Source organism: Equus caballus, chromosome 20, assembly GCF_041296265.1.
Source record: "Equus caballus isolate H_3958 breed thoroughbred chromosome 20, TB-T2T, whole genome shotgun sequence".
NCBI lineage: Eukaryota > Metazoa > Chordata > Mammalia > Perissodactyla > Equidae > Equus > Equus caballus.
This window is the reverse complement of record NC_091703.1, coordinates 6,763,484-6,782,732: the sequence shown is the minus strand read 5'-3', so window position 1 is coordinate 6,782,732 and position 19,249 is coordinate 6,763,484. Positions and strand designations below refer to the sequence as shown.

General features: G+C 42.1%; 1 protein-coding gene across 6 annotated transcripts in view; it reads right to left on the bottom strand.

Moving 5' to 3' along the window:
• Positions 1-19,249, bottom strand: part of CDYL (chromodomain Y like) — a 247,461-nt gene that overhangs the window by 75,316 nt on the left and 152,896 nt on the right. For 4 of the 6 annotated variants that reach the window (XM_023624393.2, XM_023624395.2, XM_070244865.1 and 1 more), the window contains one exon: positions 2,857-3,523. In XM_023624393.2, the coding sequence (XP_023480161.1) occupies positions 2,857-3,523 (667 nt within the window). The remainder of the gene's footprint in view (positions 1-2,856; positions 3,524-19,249) is intronic. The other 2 variants (XM_023624396.2, XM_070244864.1) reach the window with 1 other exon arrangement.

Below are 19,249 nucleotides of genomic sequence, written 5' to 3'. Positions count from 1 at the left end.
CCTCCCGGCCAAGTGGAGAGGATATTCTCAAGAGTGTACAGGACTCGGGGCCAGGAGAAAAAGGCGGCCAAAAAGGCCTCAGAAACACACTGTCACTCCCACCCCACTCTACCCAACTCCACACAAGATAAAGTTATTGAAGGTTTTATGCTTATATGTCCCCTGCAGTTTTAACCAAAGCCATCCTTATGGACATTCATAAATCTCTGAAATGAGAAGAGTAACAAAAAAGGAAGTTACCAACTCCTTATTTAAATACAAGCCATCACCCTTCTTATATACAAAATTGAAGGATTTTGCTGAGGGCAGCCCACCCTGCATAACTGTGGAAAAAGCAGAATGCAGAAACTTAAAGGTCAAAAAGTTTTCAAAGAGCTAGTCCTGACAGCCCAGCAGCGGAAGCTCGGCGTTCTCTATTTCGGTGGCCCAGGTCAGGCATGGAACCACACCACTCGTCTGTCAGCTGCCATGCTGTGGCGGTGGCTCACACAGAAGAATTAGAAGGACCTACAACTAGAATATACAACTATGTACTGGGGCTTTGAGGATGGGAGAAAAAAGAGGAAGACTGGCAACAGATGTTAGCTCAGTGTGAAACTTTCCCAGCAAAACACAAAAACTCAGCTTATAAAAAAATAGTTTTGAAAAATCAAGGGTTCACCCCAATAAAAATGCACATACATACAACTTTTCTGGACAGAGAGGAACCACAGATCTTCTGAAGCCTTCTGCATCCCCCTATCCCCCCAAAAAAGTACTGCCCCAGTACTGTGACCTCCCAGAGCAGGTTAGCTACCTTTTTCTGTAAAGAGCCACACTGTCCATTTTTTCAGCTTTGGAGGCTATACAGTCTCTGTCCCAGTGATTCAGTTCTGTCCCTGTAGCTGGAAAACAGCCACAGACCATGAGTGAATGAATAAATGTGGCTATGTTTCAATAAAACTTTACTTATGGACACAGAAATTTGAATTTCTTATATTTACACGTGTCATGAAATAATATTTCTCTTGATTTTTCCCAAATATTAGAAAATGTAAAAACCATCCTTAACTTGTAAACTGTACAAAACCACATGGTGGGCTAGGTTTGGCCCACGGGCTGCAGTTTGCCAACTCCTGCCCCAGAGCCAGCACGGGCCCAGTCCTTGCTTGCAGACCCAGAGCCCAGCACAGTGCCTGGCCCTAATTAATCAATAAAGAAGCAGATGTGTATTTGTCTAGTGGAGGCAGCAAGCAATGGTGAGAGGAACACAGGAGAAAGAAGTGAGAAACGTGTTCTGATCCCATCTCTGCCTTCAGTTCTGTCTGAACACCACAATCTCTCTAGACTTGATTTCCCTATCTGTAAAGTAGACCGTCCTATTAGATGATGTATAAAGTCTCTTCCACCTCTGAACCTCTATGATCCTTCATTTACAACGAGGTAAGAAAACTGTATCCGTGAGCAGGCCAACAAGACAAGAAATCAACTCTGCAGTAAAAAGGCTCACTCAAGTTCCTGGTGAAGGTGGAACTTTTGCCACAGGGAAGAGGAGCAGCATTTGGGTAAAGTGTGTATCTGAAAAACACCAGCAGGATGGCAACTTACTGTCCAAACGGAAGCCCAGATTTCAGCTCGTATCGCTCCTCATTGCTACACCAGGGCCTAAGCCAAACTTGTTGGATGCACCACAGCTAGACAGTTGGAGCAGTGTCTTAGATGAACATTTCCCTTCAGAGGAAAACAGCTCCCCCAAACCAAACATCGTCTTATTTTGTTTTCTATTATTCTGCTAAGCATTTAGCTGAGAGAGACATACACAGGCAAAGGGACAACTACTGCACTGCAATGCAGAGGGCAAGGAGAGTGTAAGAGACAAAAGGACCCAGGAGCAGGTGGCCCTGAACTGGAAGGAGAATCAGAGTTCATGAGGTGAACGAGGAACAGAGGGGGCAGCAGGAGTACTGACAGGGAGAGGCGCAGCTGGAGAGGTAGGTGAGGGCTGAGCAGGCCCAGGAGCAGAGCTGCTAACGAAGGCAACCGTGCTACAATCAGACGGGCAGTTGGGGTCCCCTCTCCTGTCCAAGAATTACAGAAAATGGATGGGAACCGTCAAAGGCAGGAAGCAGGAAGACCAATTAGAAAGCTATGGTAGGTAAGAGGGACCAGGTCGTAAAGTGAGGTAAAGCTAGTGGGCTTACATTAGAGAAGCATGTATAGAAGTCTATAAAAATCGCTGGCTAGCTAGGCATGGGAAAGGGAAGGGAAGGAAACTGTCTATGCTCGTAAACAAGCATGCTGTCTTAGGAGCTGGGGAGGCCATGGTACAAAGAAACAAACCAAAGTCCCAAAGCCTCTCCATTGAAACGCATTTCTGGTAATTTAAATGGTCAGCAAAATGAGGATCAGGACTTCTAATCTATAGTGGTCACACTTAGAAAATTGAGATGGGCTCTCAACATAAGACTCACTATCTGAGAGACGTATAAAAGTAGGGGGCTTCAGAAAGAAATCTGCAGTAAAAAAATACCAACCAGAACCTATTTAGAGTAAGATGCTGTTTAAAGCAAGTCAATGTGGTGGTACAGTTTGCAGATGGGAAATCAGAGATAGCTAGTGCTGATTTAAGGCATAAATGCCAAAGGCTTCAAGTGAAGAGAGGAGAAGCTGGCAAAATCTCTCAAAGGTTCCAGTAGACCTGTCAGAAGCGGAATCTACAGAACTCTCCAGGATTATGACAGCCTGCTCTCTGGAGCAGCAGCAACGTGCTGAGAAGCAGCACCTACTCCCACCCGCCAAGGTAATGACCAGGCATGGGTAACAGCTGTGGCAATCAACAGACACACTGCCCACCGAGCAGCTGACCTGGACACTCACCTTTTCCATTAACGGCTAGTCCCGTGGCCATGGCCGCGGTCACGGGGCCAGACACCTGAGGCGCTAGTGAGTGTATTCGGGGCCTGCTCCCCATTCTAGCTCGCTCTGCACCAGGGCCCAATAAAGCTCCAACCGGCTTTTCGGCTGCCACTTCTGGTGCCACCGTGTCCTCATGACCCTGCTCGACGGGCTCCAGTTTCTCAGGGCTCTCATTCTGAAAGCCGTCCACTGCGGTCCTGCTCTTAATGGGGCTCTTAGGCACAAGTATCTTTATACCTGATTTTGCTAGGTCCATATTCTTCCGGTTTGAGAGAGATGGAGCTGTGTTTTTCCTGAACTTCTGGCTGGCAGAAAATAACTGACTGTTTTTCGACTCGTGGTCTTTGCCAATTACTAGTGATTTCGGAGAGGTCTTAGAAAAGTTGCTGTTGGTAGATCTGGAAATCTGTTTCCTAGCGTTGTTTGGAGAGGTCCTATTTGTTCTGGTTAATGTGCTTTCTTTCTGCTTTTCAGTGTGGCGTCTGTTAAAGTCATGAATATATTCCTCACAGTTCACAAGATGCTGCTCTGGTTCCCAAGTGTCATCCTCGCTGTCATAGCCTTTCCATCGAACCAAATACTCTGTCTTCCCTTTTTTGTTTTTCCTTTTGTCAACAATCCTTTCAACCTGTTTATAAAAGAAAAGAAAAAAGTATAAACATATTATCTGAAAAAAAGTGCAAGTTTAATAAATGAAACATCAAAAATAATAAAAAACATGGGGCTGGCCTCATGGCTCAGTGCTTAGGTTTGGCGCGTGCCAACTGGGTGGCCTGAGTTAGCTTCCCAGGTGCGGACCTACACCATTCATTAGTGGCGATGCTGTGGTGGCCACACACATACAAAATAGACGCACAGGGTGAATCTCCCTCAAGCAAAAAGACGAAGATTGGCAACAGATGTTAGCTCAGGGTGACTCTTCCTCAGCAAACAAATAAATGAATAAATACTAAAAACCACCTAGATAATGAAAATGGTCTTTTCTCCAAGCCCAATCATCTGAAAACAGAATAGTAACAGAACATTTGGGATTTTAGCAATTTCCTTAAAATTAGGTCAAACAAAAAGCTAAAATTTCATGCTCAGAATATATGGATGTGCATTACATAGCTTATTTTTCTGTGATTCAAAGGGGGATCTTTCTTTTACTTTTACATTGAACCTTGACCACCTGAGTTGGTTTTCACAGTCAGAACTGGAACAGTACTAGTCACCCACAGCCTTCTACCTGGTCATCCTTAGGTGACCAACAGCAGGGACCAAACAATAGTGCACTTGTGGTAAATGCCACACGCTATGAAGGGCTAAGAGCCTTCTGGGTTGTGGGACTGGCTCACCGAGGAAACGTGGTTGGTATTGCCAAGTATCAGAAGCACTCCATTTTAAATTAAAACGGTGAGCAGAGAATGTAAAGCTTTATGGGTAATAAAATGGTCTAGAATGGCAAAGCTATTTACCTTCAAGTGTTGGTTTTAACTAATTTTATGCTAACATCTTTAAAGGAAGATGCTGTTAATCTTTGTATTTGATGATCAATACATACTGTATCAAATTTATAAATTCATACAAGCTTGCCATGAAACATACTGTTATTATTGTGACAAATTCTACTATCTTAACATCCTAAGTATAAATGGGAGATGCTCTATGGCTCGCATGAACAAAATATATTTGACATAACGCCCCTGTGTTATTGGAGAAAATATTTAGAATCTGTTGTCACCTCTCCAGTGAACCATCAGCTCGCTTCCCAGGGCAACATGCACCCCTGTACCTTGTAGGTAGAGGCCTACAGCCACAGCAGCTCTTTAATTAAGGACGCAAAAGTCGAAGCCCATCAATTATCAAGAACATTAATAAATTTCTGGCAAAGTTACACGTTAGACCAGATGACATAACGATGTACTTAGTTCTCCAACATTGCAAAATAACAGGCTAACTGAGTACAACTATAGACATTTTTGGAGAATGGGAGACTACCCCACCCCATCATTTCCCCTACTCTCAAAGAAACCCCCGAACTCTCCAATATATATACCCGAAATACAGAGAATGGAAGCCCTTAACTGAAGAAAAGTCTAAAATTAAATACACATTATTGTTTTCACGCAAAAAGGATTAAGGGTAAAGAAAGGCCTTGCTTCAGCAGAAGGTAGATTTCATGCCAAACAAAACGTGGGATCCGCAGGTGTGCGTCCTCACAGTGCACAACAGAGCAGGCCGAGCTTGGACAGTGATGTTTCTTCCCCCTGCTCCCTTGCTTGTGAAGAGTTATTTAGAAGGGCACATTTCAATGTAGTAAAAGATGTATTTCTAGAAAATTCCACGCCAATCAATTTCATGGCAGAAATAACTTAAAAGTTTTAAATACAAGGGGTAAAGAGATTGTCTCAAGAGAAAATTATGTTTAATACTTATTTTCTTTTTAAATCAATTTTTATTCCAGAAGCAGAAAGTACCCTAAGCCAGAGCACCCCATTTTCCTTAAAGCTGAAGCAGGGGTCTGGTGAAGCAGGATGAGTTTCTTTCCCCTCCTCTCCTTGTACTTTCCCTTCCAGGGCCGATACCCGACGGGAACCTTCACCTGCCAGTTCCCCACCAGTGCTCTCAGGAAACCAAGAGGCGGCCTAAGAGGACAAGCTCAGCAGGTGTGGTGGTGCACGTGCTGTGTTTTACGTATACTCAGCGGCCAGACCCTGTTTAGACACTGAAAGAAGGCAGTGATGAGGGACACATCAGACTACGGCTTGGCAAACTTTATGGAAAGGGCCACACAGGCCAGATGGTCTCCCCACCAATCAACTCTGCCACTAAGGCACAAAAGCATCCACAAACAACGTGTAAATGAGGTGGCGTTAAAAACAAAACAACTCTATGGATACTAAAATTAGAATTCTGTAATTTTCATGTGTCATAAAATATTATACTTCTGATATTTTTCAACTATTTAAAAATGTCAAACCTTTCTTCAAGTTGACCTGCAGGTCACAGTTTGCTAACCCCTGCATTAGACTATGAAGGAGCAATAGGATTCAGGATGCAGACACACTGCCCTTCTAATTCTCGTGGGGGACATGGTTTGCAAGTCGACAAGACACATATGGCTGACAGGGAGACACCAAGCATGCCCTAGAAGCGGCAGGTGTACAAGAGTCACACCAGGCATTAGACACAGGGTGGGGAGGTTGAGGCCAACCACCACCACAGGCTTCTAATACCAACTTCAGACTAGACTGGGGACATGAGGGTCTCCCATTCCTCCCAATCAAGGACAAATGTCCTTCCCCCTTTGAAAGCTTAAAAGTCAAGTCCTGTTGATTCCCTATTCTGAGTGGCTAAAATAATCTCCCACAAAAAGGCATCACTAGGATTCAACAACATTTTACTGGAATATTACCTAAAATTATTTCCAGAGCACTTTTTTGCTGGTGAGGGAGGAAAACCTTGATCACAAGACAAACTCCAAAAAAGATCCCTCATCAGTTTTTCAGTCCCTTTGCCTTGGGTTCTCCCTCTCACGGCCAATGTAACTACTTCTGAAAACTAGTATCAATGAATTGTCCTTCTCAAAGTATAGGCAGGTATCCACTTCTAGTTACAGAATTTTAATGCAAAGAATTTTACATAAACGAACTCTTCATTGAAGTACAGAATTGCAAACAAGTTCTATGAAGGTTTTAAAAAACCAAGACAAAATGAAGGCAGAAAGGCACGAAAATCTCATTCAGATTACCTAGATACTGTTTTGCAGGGTTACTCACAATCACATGTGAAGTAAAATTCCAGCAAATGCACATCATAATAACCATCTTTGACTACTAGTGCCATAATAAATCAACCAAAGTTCTTTTTGTTAGGATTTTTTTTTTTTTGAGGAAGATTAGCCCTGAGCTAACATCTGCTGCCAATCCTCCTCTTTTTTTAGCTGAGGAAGACTGGCCCTGAGCTAACATCCGTGCCCATCTTCCTCTACTTTATATGTGGGACGCCTACCACAGCATGGCTTGCCAAGGGGTGCCAAGTCCACACCCGGGATCCGAACCAGCAAACCCTGGGCCGCCAAAGTGGAACATGCACACTTAACTGCTGCGCCACCAGGCGGGCCCAGGATTTCTTTTTAAAACTCAATCTAAAAAGTCAAAATGTGAAACAAGTAAAATCAGGCTTTCCTTAAGATTACCAAGTCCCCTGATGGTTTGCAGAGTGGTGGAATTAATCAACAAGGATCACTCCCAACACCTAGCCCACTGCACCCACCTCAGAGCACACCCCGATGTCCCTAGGCCCAGAAACGTGCTGAAACGAGCTATAGGGTTGCAGAAGATTCACTAACACATGAACCAAAATCTACGGAGAAACAGAAACTGGCTAAGGAGCTCAGTAAGAGAAGGGAGAAAGAGTAACCGCCATTGGTGCAGTTAAAATATCAAATAGCCCGAGACATAACATCAGGGCAAGGCACGCAAACACATCGGCTTACAAGAAAAAGACCAAAGTTGCAAAACAATCACAGTCAGGTAAGTTTGGCCCATTGAATCACCATCAGTAACTGTGTCAGCAGCCACGCGGCTGCTAACACTTGCTCTGATTCCTCCCAGAACAGTGGGAGTAGGCTGTCAGGATAACTTTGAAACCACAGCAATGCTGAAAGCTTTTCTCAAGTTTGGGTCTTGCACCAATGGCTGGATAATCTGGAACAACAGATCATCACTATGGAAAAAAGGAATAAACAAAAACCCTGCAGAATTCTGGTGAGCCTTTGAAAGGCAACGGCTCTTTAGAGGAGGAAGACACGTTTTTCACTAGCCGTGTGAAAGTTGTGTTTACTATTAAGAAGAGGAAGAAGTTGCCTTAATTACTGAGAACATTTATTAACTATTATAAACAGAGGGAGAGAGTTCCACTGCAAGAAAGAGAGGAATGATATAAACATAACTATTTGACACTAAAAAGAAACCAACAACCCACAGAAACCGAGCAGACTGGATCCCTGAAAGAAGGGAACCCAACGGCTTCTGCACTCCCCAGGCTGCTGCTGGCAGAACTCCAGGAGAAAGCACAGTCTTACAGGCTTCAGATGTCACAGCGAAGAGCTGGGAGTGGACAGAATGGCTAGAAATCTGGGAAGGAGACCACAGACAGGGGGGTCTCAGAGAGCGAGGAGCCCCTAAAACAACATATCAATCTCTTCAAACCCTGGGCAGACTCCTGAACTACGCCAAGCCAGTGGAAGGCAACAGTTGGGGTGTTGGGGCACCTAAGACCACCCCCAGTTAGATGATCATTAGCAGGACTCACAGGACTCAGCACACAGTCTCACTCACAGCTACGATTTATTACAGTGGAAGGATATGAAGCAATATCAGCGAAGGGAACAGGTGTGTGTGGTGAAGCCCAGGGGAATCCAAGCACCAACTTGCAAGGGTGCGCTCCCAGCAGTCACAGGACGGGCTACCTCCTCCAGCAACAAGCTGACCCAACACGTGCAAAATACTGACTACAAAGGAGCTCATTAGAGACTCAGTGCCTGGGATTTTTACTGGGGCCTGGTCACACAGGCACCCTCTGCCTAGCATGTATCAAAATTCCAGATTCTTGGAAGGAAAGTAGATGCTCTGCATAAACTGTACCAATGAACGTCACTGTCAAACTTAAACCAAGACAAGGAAAACACAAACCAGCCGGGGGCGGGGGTGGGGGGGGGGGGAGGATGGGAGAAGACATTACACACAGGGCCATAACAATGGAGACCAGTAGAGAAGGGAAATACATCTTTGAAGCACTGAAGGAAACGACTGTCAACTCAGAATTCTATATCTAGGAAAAAAAACACTTCAGAAGCAAGGGTAGAGTTGTATTTCTAGGATTTTTTTTTTTTTTTTAAAGATTTTATTCTTTCCTTTTTCTTCCCAAAGCCCCCCGGTACATAGTTGTATATTCTTCGTTGTGGATCCTTCTAGTTGTGGCATGTGAGACGCTGCCTCAGCGTGGTCTGATGAGCAGTGCCATGTCCGTGCCCAGGATTCGAACCAACGAAACACTGGGCCACCTGCAGCGGAGCGCGCGAACTTAACCACTCAGCCACGGGGCCAGCCCCAGTATTTCTAGGATTTTAAAAGAGCTCTGAAGACACACTCCCCAACTAAGCAGGCAAAGCAGGTGAAAACTACTAAAAAAAAACCCCTAAAGTCTCTGAAATTGTCCTAAGGCCACAGAGCAAATAAAGAAACATTTATTCAAGAAAACCTACTAACACTGCATAAGAAGAGAGAGAGTTTGTGACTTCCTTCCTCTCTACCTTCCAGTTCAGTGTGACAGGAGCCCACTCTGGGTGGGTGTAGCCAAGAACACAGGCTGTCTCTCCCCTCAGCTCCCAATCAAGACTTACCATATCTCACCAAGAGAGACAGGCCACCAGCGTTTCTTCTCCCCAACTCAAATCCCTATAAGTATGCCCAAGAGGTCAGGGGCTCCTTTCCTCTACCTGGTCCCTGCCAACAACAAGGCTCCACCACAGGGGTGGCAGGGAAAAAGTGGTGGGGATTTTGACCACTCTTGCCCCAACTCCCTCTTAATAGCAAAGTTCCATGTTGAGAGAGGCAAGCTGAGAAGACCAGAGGCCACCATTCTACCCAGCACCCAGACTAGTGGTTCAGAGACTTTGCCCGGGGGAGAGGTAATCCATAAGAAAAGAGAGCTGTGCTCCAACATAACCAACTTTGTTTGAGAGGGAGTATGGGGAAGTTTAAACTTAAAGATGCTCTTGAAAATCATAATTAAGAGCAACAAGCTAAGCCATAGCTCACCTGGTCCACTAAGGAGAACCAGGGAAAGAGACACCTAAGAACAAATCTCAAAGAATGGCCTCAAAAACTTCCCCTGCCCAAATTTAAGTGGATCAGGCTGCTGAGCACTTTATGTACCAGGCATTCTCAAAAACAAGAGAATAATCAAAGAGTAATTAGTGGAGTCTAATGGGCTAGATGTAATACCAAATAAAACCAGCATCTTAGAGAGACCAGGGAAAGAGACAGTCAAAGAGTCCAACTAAAACCACGTCATCCCAGGGCAACTGTGCACTCACCCAGAGCTGTGCTCTGAGGAGTCACATCAAAGGCTTCACAGGGCAGGGGAAACAGACTCCACTAAACAGTCTAGCCAAGTGACAAAACAGCCAACCAAGCAAATAACAGCAAAAAGTCAGTCCTGGAGAGGGGGAAAAGAAACCAGCACCCAAAGCTGCTGCAAGATATAACCTAAAACCATATATACCGAACAACAGAGCCAACAAAATGCAAGAAGCCAAAACTGACAAACATGACGGGACAGGAAAATAACGGGAACAAGTGACCCATAAGGGGGAGTGGAGAGGAACAGGTGACAGAAATCGCTCATGAGAGAGCGAGCTAGTGAGTGTCACTAAGAAAGACTTCGAATAAGTCAAATAACTAAAGGACACCACACTTAAAGAAGTAAAAGAAGGTATGAAGCCAATACCACATTAAATAAAGAATATCATTAGTGAGACAGAAGTTGCAAAAGAACCAAATGGAAAATCTGGGGTTGAAATGTACAATGATTGAAAGGAAAAACTAATTACAGGTGCTCCACAGTAGATTTAAGTTGGCAGAAGAATCAATCAACTTGAAAAAAAGATGGATAGAGATTACCCAAAACAAAGAAGAGAGAGAAAATAGAATGAAGAAAATAAGAGTCATAGAAAATGTGGGACATGTTTAAGCACACCAATATATGTGTAGTGGGAAAACGAGAAGGAGAGAATGGAGCAGAAAAAATACTTGAAATTATTTTAAAAAAACAATGGCTGGAAATTTCCCAAATTTATTGAAAAACAATAACCCTCATATCCAGGAAATCTGATAAACTCCAAGTAGGATAAGTGCAAAGAGATTCACAAATACATATCATAGTCAAAGTACTGGAAAGTCAAGGCAAAGGGCAAGAGGAAACAACTGCTCGTGTACAACAGCTAACTTCTCATCAGAAATAATGGAGGCAAACGGTAGTGGGAATGACATATTCAAGGCACTAAAAGAAAAAAACTGCCAGTTAGGAATCTTATACCCAGCATATCTATCTTTCAAAAATGAAAACAGAAAAGACTACATACTGTATGGTCTCAACTATATGACATTCTTGAAAAGGCAGAACTATGGAGACTGTGAAAAGATCAGTGTTCATCAGGGTTAGGGTGAAAGGAGGGATGAATGGGCAGAGGTCAAAGGATTTTTAGGGCAGCGAAGCTATTCTGTATGATACTACAAAGGTAGATATATGTCACTACAGATTTGTCAAAACCCATAGAATGTACAACACCAAGAGTGAACCCTAACATAAACTATGGACTTTGGGTGACAATGACTTGTCAATGTAGGTTCATCAACTGTAACAAATGCACCACTCTGGTGGGAAACGCTGATAGTGGAGGAGGTTTTCCATGTGTGGGGTAAGGAGTGTACGGAAACTCTCTGTACTTTCTGCTCGTTTCTACTGTGAATCTTAAAGCTGTTCTAAAAAAGTAAGTCTACAAACTACCCCCTCTCCCAAAAAAGAAAACAAAATAAAGACATTCCCAGAAAAACAAAAACAGAATTTGTTGCTAGCAGACCTGCTTTACAAGAAATACTTAAGGAAGTTCTTCAGGCTGGAAGCAAATAAATGAGAATTCACACAAAATGCAAAGATTTAAAATTTAAATTTAAATTTAAAATTAAAATTACGTAATTTTAAAAGTTCAAAATGCATACTTTTCTGCATTCTTCTTATTTAAAAAGCAATCGGATAAAACAGTATGTATATAGTTGTATCGCTGGATCTATAACATATAGAAATGTAATATATAACAGCTGTAAGCAAATATATACCTAACAACAGTGCCAACAAAATACATGAGGCCAAAACTGATAGAAGTGAACGGAGAAATGAGAATTCAACAATAATACTTGGGGGGGGCTGGCCCTGTGGTTAGGTTCACTTGCTCCTCTTTGGTGGCCCAGGGTTTTGCTGGTTTGCATCCTGTGTGTGAACGTGGCACTGCTCATCAAGCCATGCGGAGGCAGCATCCCACATAGCACAACCAGAAGGACCTACAACTAGAATATCCAGCTATATACTGGAGGGCTTTGGGGAAAAGAAGAAGAAGAAAAAGAAGACTGGCAACAGATGTCAGCTCAGGTGCCAAGCTTTAAAAAAGCCCAACAATAACAGTTGGAGACTTCAACGTCCATATTCAGTAACGGATAGAGCAAAGAGAAGATCAGCAAGGAAACAGAAGACTTGAACAAAGCCATACAAGAACTAGACCCAACAGACATCTAAGGAACACTCTACCCAACAATAGCAGAATACACATTCTTCTCAAGCGCACATGGAACATTCCCCAACATATACCATAGGCTAGCTCCTAAGACAAGCCTCAATAAATTTAAAGGAACTGAAATTAAATAAAGTATTATCTCCAATTAAATTGAAAATTAATAACAGAAAAATATGAGAAATTCACAAATATGTGGCAATTAAACAACTCATGCTAAATAATCAATGTGCCAAAGAAGAAATCACAAGGGAAACTAGAAAATACCTCAAGATAAATTAAAACAAACATACAACACACCAAAACTATGGGATGCAGCAAAGCAGTGATGAGAGGGAAATTTATAGCTGTAAATGCCTACATTGAAAAAGAAGAAAGATTTCAAATCAATGACCTAACCATCCACCTTAAGACACTGGAAAAAGAGCAAACTAAACCCAAAGCAAGCAGAAGGAAGGAAATAATAAGAATTAGAGCGGAATTTCATGAAATATAGAGTAGAAAAGCAGTATTAAAAAAAGCAACAAAACAAGGTTTCTTCAAAAAGATCAACAAAATTGACAAAACTTTAGTTATACTAATAAAGAAAAAGAGAAGACTCAAATTACTAAAATTAGGCATGAAAAAGGGAACATTACTATCAACAGTACACAAATAAAAAAAAAGAACTATAATGCCATGAACTGTATGCCAATGATTTAGATAATTTAGATGAAATGAACAAATTCCAAGAAAGACACAAACCACTGAAACTGACTCAAGAAAATGGGAATAACCTATAACAAATTAAAAAAATCAAATTCATAATCAAAAAACTTTCCACAAAGAAAAGGACAGGACCAGACGGCTTCACTGCTGAATTCAACCAGATCTTTAAAGAAAAACTAATGCCAACTCTTCATAAGCTCTTCCAATAATTAGAAGAGAGAACACTTCACAACTCATTTTATGAAGCCAGTATTACCTTAATACCAAAACGAAGGCATAACAAGAAAAGAAAGCTGGAGATCAATATCTTTTATGAATACAGACACAATGATCCTCAAAAGATACCAGCAAATTGAATCGAACAATACATAAAAATGATCATGACCAAAAAAGATTTATCATAGAAATGCAAGGATGGTTTTACATGTGAAAATCAATTAATGTAATACAGTACATCAACAGAATAAATGAAAAAAAATCACATATCATCTCAATAGATGCAGAAAAAGCACTTGAGAAAATTCAACACCTCTCCAGGATAAAAACACTCAACAAACTAGGAATAGCAGTAACTTCCTCCCCTGATAAAGGGCATCTACAAAAACACACAGCTAATATCATACCCAATGGTTAAAGACTGAATGTTTTCCACCCAAAGATCAGAAACAAGGATGTCTGTTCTCGCCACTTCTATACAACATGTACTAGAGTTCTAGCTGGGTAATTAGGCAAGAAAAAGAAAGAAAGAGGCATCCAGATTGAAAAGGAAGAAGTAAAATTATCTCTATTTGCAGATGACACGAATCTATACAGAATGTTAGGAGTCCAATAAAAGCATCAGAACAAACGAGTTCAGCAAGATCACAGGATACAAAATCAATATACAAAAATAGATTGTATACAGTATACTGTACCAATTGTATACAGTAGCAATGATCAAACCAAATATGAAATTAAGAAAACAGTTCCACTTATAATAGCACCAAAAAGAAAAAATACTTAAGAATAAATTTAACAAAAGCAGTCCAAGACTTTTACACAGATACATTCAACTGCAAAACACTAATGAAAGAAATTAAAGACCTAATTAAATGGAAAGACACTGCATGTTCATGGATCAGGGACATAACAGTGTTATAATATTTATAGCTTTTATTATAGTATTTTTATAGTTTTGTTATATAGTTTTTAACATAGTATAATAGTTTTATTATAATATTTTGCATCTTTATATTATATTTTATAGACATAATAGTGTTATAATATTTTCCAAATATATAATGGAAAATATTATAACATTTGGAATTGGAATATCACAATATTACAATATTTTCCAAACTGATCTGAAGATTCAAAACAATCTCTACTAAAATTCCAGCTCATTTCTTTGTAGAAACTGGTATGCTAATCCTAAAATATGGAGTTGCAAGGGATGCAGGATAGCCCCTCAAAAGGAAGAACAATAATCTTAAAAAAGAAGAACAAAGCTGCAGGCCTCACACTCCCAGATTTCAAAACTTACTACAAACCTACAGTAATCAAAACAATGTGAACCTGGCATAAAGAGAGACATACAGACCAACAGAATAGAATAGAGAGCGCAGAAATAAACCCTTGCCTAACAGGGTCAAATGATTTTCTACAAGGGTGCTACGTCCATTAAATGGGGGAAAGAAAAGTCTTTCTAACAAATGGTGCTGGGACAACTGGATATCCACATGCAAAAGAAGCAAGTTGGACTCTTACCTGACACCATATACAAAATTTAACTCAAATGGATCAAACATCTATATGTAAAACTATAAAACGCTTAAAAGAATACACAGGTGTAAATCATAGTGACCTTGGATTAGGCAATGGTTTCTTGGCTATCACACCAAAAGCAAAAGCAACAAAAGAAAAAATAGATAAACTGGACATTAAAATAAAACTTCTGTGCTTCAAAGGACACCACCAAGAAAAGTGAAAAGACAACCTGCAGAATGGGAGAAAATTTTTGCAAATTATATCTGGTAAGAGAATTGTACTAAGAATATAAAAAGTCTTAAAACTAATAATAAAAAGACAAGCCAGTTTAACAAAGGCAAAGAATCTGAATAGACACTTCTCAAAAAGAGATGTACAAATGGCCAATAAGCACATGAAAAGATGCTCAACATCATTAGCCATAAGGGAAACGCATACCACAACCACAAAGAGATACCACTTCATACCCACAAGGATGACCATAATAAAACAGATAAGTGTTGGCCAAGTATGTGGAGGAACTGGCACCCTCATATGCTGCTTGTGGCAATGTAAAATGGTGCCGCCACTTTGCAGAACAATTTGGTAGATCCTCCAATAGGTAAATACAAAGTTACCATGAGCCGATGATTTCAGTTTTAGGAATCTACCCAATAGACAGAAAACTTTCGTCCCATCTAAACTTGTATATAAATGTTTATAGCAGCATTTCAAATAGATAGAAACAACCCAAATGTCCATTAACTGATGAATGGATTAACAAAATATTGTACATCTATGAGAGAATATTCTTCAGCTATGAAAGGAAATGAAGTACTGACACATACAGCACCATGGATGAAACCTGAAAATATTTATAGTAAAAGAAGTCAGTCACAAAAGATCATATATTATATGATTCCATTTCTAAGAAGAAATGTCCAGGATGGGTGATTTTATAGAGACATAAAACAAATTAGTGGTTGTTCAGGGCGGGTGGGGTTGGCACACTAGCGGAGGGGAGGGAAGGCAACGAAGGTGGCGGCACAGGCAGGTGATAGGTAAATGGATATGGGTTTCTTTTTGAGGTGATGAAAATGTTCTAAAATTGACTGTGGTGATGGATGCAACACTGGATAAACAAACAGCCACCGAACTGCATAATTTACATAGGTGAACTGTTTGATATGGGAATTAATCTCAAAAAAGCTGCTGAAAGAAAGGCAGAGGTAAAATAAAGATATTTTTCAGAGAATAAGAGCTGAAAGAATTTTTTGAAACAGACCTTCAAGAACCACGAAGAGCCTGAAGTTTTACCTATTTGCAATCTATCAAGTTAGCTTTCAACATTTTCATGGAGGCTGGTAAAAGACAAGACTCTTGATCAGAGAAAAAATATTTTATTATTCACATCAGTACCAACTGTCAAGAGTATCAGCATTTGCTTGTACCAGTTATCTGAACTCCCAGGCAACATAAACAGGGCGAGGTGACAACTGCTCATGCGGTGGGCTGCATTACAGGAGAGGAACCCTCAGCTGGGGGAACCGAAATCCTTCTAATGGTCAGTTAGCAGGACTGTCCTATCTCTATCATCCAAAGCTGTAAGCAAACCTACCCTAAGGTCTGAAGGGAGACACTATCTTTGTTTCCAAGACTGTCTGCTACACCAACATTACTAAAAAGATAGAGCAAATGCAGTCAGAATCTCTTCTCCCAAGACATACAGAAATAGATTCCTCAGAAATAGTGTCCCAACAATATCCACCCTAGTTTCTACACTGTCTTAGCTTCTGGCAAATTTCCCTTTGAGTATGCCACTCCATCAGCCACTCTGCTCAATCTGACCAAGAGAGGCTGGACCAAACCCATTCAATTTATCTCATACAACATTTAATTAAAGCAACTATCAACAGGACTCCAAATATCAGGATGAGCCACCTGCAAGCTTGTCCTAAACCATGCTTCCCAGTGTCCTGGACTGAGCTGGCTGAACAAATCCCATAAACCACCAGAGTCTATCTCAGAAGGCCAGACGGCTTCCTCTTTAAGTTTCTGAATTGATTTTTCCTCTTGCTCTGGGGCAGCAATACAGGTACAACATGATGCAGGAGTAATTGCATGAACACAAGGAGAAAATCCAGAGCAATTCTATCATCCATAAAACCCTGGTAGTGAGTTGAGGCTTACTTGAATATCTTCCAGCACCAAGGTGTTCTCATTGCTGGGTTTAGAGAAAGTCAGAAATAAACTTCCCACCACTTTTTCTATGGCTCTCATAATACGGCTAACTGCCTGCAGGATGTATATGCACTGAAGTTAATCATCACTCCAGGACTTGCCCTGACTAATCAAGAGTAGCCTCATTTTGGAGAGGTCTCCATAGCCCTATGAGGGCAATAAGACATACTGGTTGTTCTTCTTTAAAGTCTTCAATGACCACCCTTAAGGTGCAAGTCACCATGTTTGTGGGAGGGAGATCTGTTAACATCTGGCTTTCATATAAGTACAGTCCCAATGCTGCACAAGTTGGCCCTGGAAAGCGTTGTTTACAGTTAGTGGAGTTTCCCCAAATGGGCCCTCTACAATGGGGGCACAGGTCGACAGCGTCCCCAAAATAGCTTTCCAGCTGGCTACAGGTCTTAAGAACTACAGCTCAGTTAAAATAATTGTCATGTCGTTGTTTTTGGACAGACTACCTAAAAGCAGTCAGTCCAACTTGTCCAGTTTGTCCACCCAACCAGCCAGGTGGCATTCATCTGCACCATGGAATGACAGTCACAGCAATGAGAATGGGGGTGGACAGATATCTGGAGGTGATAACAGGTGTTTTGTGTGGCAGGTGCAGAGCTAGAGCCATCCTGCGCTGCTTCTGATCGACTTTTCAGTATGGTTACAAGGAATGCACCAAATCGTTGTCAGCGTGTTCTGGCCAGGGATGGCAGGTCCAAAAGTTACATTTAAGGTCCTTGCAAAAATTTGGCAGAACCACACCAAAGCTTTTTCATGACTGAGGAAGACTCTAGGTGTGGTTCTGAAACACAAGGATCATCATTGTCCCTCCCGTCCTGGTACCTCCTGAGGTGTAAACGATTCCCTCTCCAGGTGCCAGCGTTCGTGTCCTCCCTCTACCACCACAAAATTGGTGTTTCCATTACAGGAGCTGCTTTCACCTGTTTACCAAGCATATCCAACCCACACCCAGACCTTTAGCAAGGAAGGGCCAGGTGCAAGAGCAACGAGGGCATTTTTATACAGCTTACATAGATCCCTTATGTCTTCCACTTTGGCCAACATGGGCCCTGCAGGGAACTCAGTGAGCAGTGGTACTAAACTAAGTGGTCATTATGCTAATAATGTAGGCCCCTATCAGTCCAGTAAGAGAATTCAGGTGGCCAGAGCAGAATTAAACTTGAATTTTCCCTAAGCCCCCCACTGGCTGGGCTGTCACCCAGAGAAAACCAGAGCAGCCTGGGGTTGCTGTTAGGGGAAAAAAGATACCCAGGAATGATTAGGATGGAATCCAGAATTTTCAAAACAGGTATATACAAAATCTCTCGCAACTTGTGTCCCAATCACAACCCAGGAAGCAGCCCAGAGGAAATGATCCCTTCTTGGGGAGAGCTGCATTCAGTGACCAAACTGCCTCACTACGTGTAGACTGGGGGGGGGGGGGGTGAGAGAGCTGGAGCCAGAAACCGTGTGGCATGGATTTCTAAGGAGGCTATTCCAAGGCTCCATGATGCCACATGCCTGTGGGTGGTAGGGAAAATATGGAAGTCCACGGAATACCTTAACCGTAAGTCTATTCCTAAGCGGCATTTACGATAAAGGTGCACCACTGTCAGACTGTAAATGGTCTGGGGGGCTGAAAACATGGCACAGACTAGTTTCAGGCGCCACCATAGGATGGCCAGAGCTGGCTGGTCAGACTGGAACAGCAACACTGTAGCCTGAAAAAGTGTCAATAGTGGAGAGACACTCCTGTTAGCGCTGAGTAAGGCCCACAGGCCCAATATAATCAACCTGTCAGGGGGGAAGGGGGGCAAGAGCCCACGTGATGTGGTTCCCTACTATTCAGGCAACCAGGTAAAGTGTTGGCAGGAATCACAAGTTGGACATGCAGCGGTCGCCTGTGCACCAGAAACATGAAGGCCTTTACTTGACTCCGGTTTACGATGGTGGATCTATTGCCATGTCCAGTACAATGACACATCCAGGAAGCAAGGGTGACAGTCAGGACAGTGCAGGCTTAATCAGCAGCTTGAATCCAGTCAGTCTCATCAGAGAGCAGATCTTTACCAGGGGCATCCACACAAGTGACTCAAAACAGTTTTTAGTTTTTCAAGTGGCTGACCAAAAGCTAGGCACCTGCCCAAGAGTCTGTACAAATCTCACAGGTTCATCAAAGGGAGTACCGACCAGAGCTATGAGCACTGCCTTAAATTCTGCCCAATGAGCAGGGCAATCGCTTTTAGTTCTGGATAGCTGGCGATGATGCTGAATTGCAGCAACAGTAGCATCGGCATCTGAGCAGACCCCATCAGTTTTCAGCTTAATTGAACTGTTAGTGAACCAGGCCCAGGC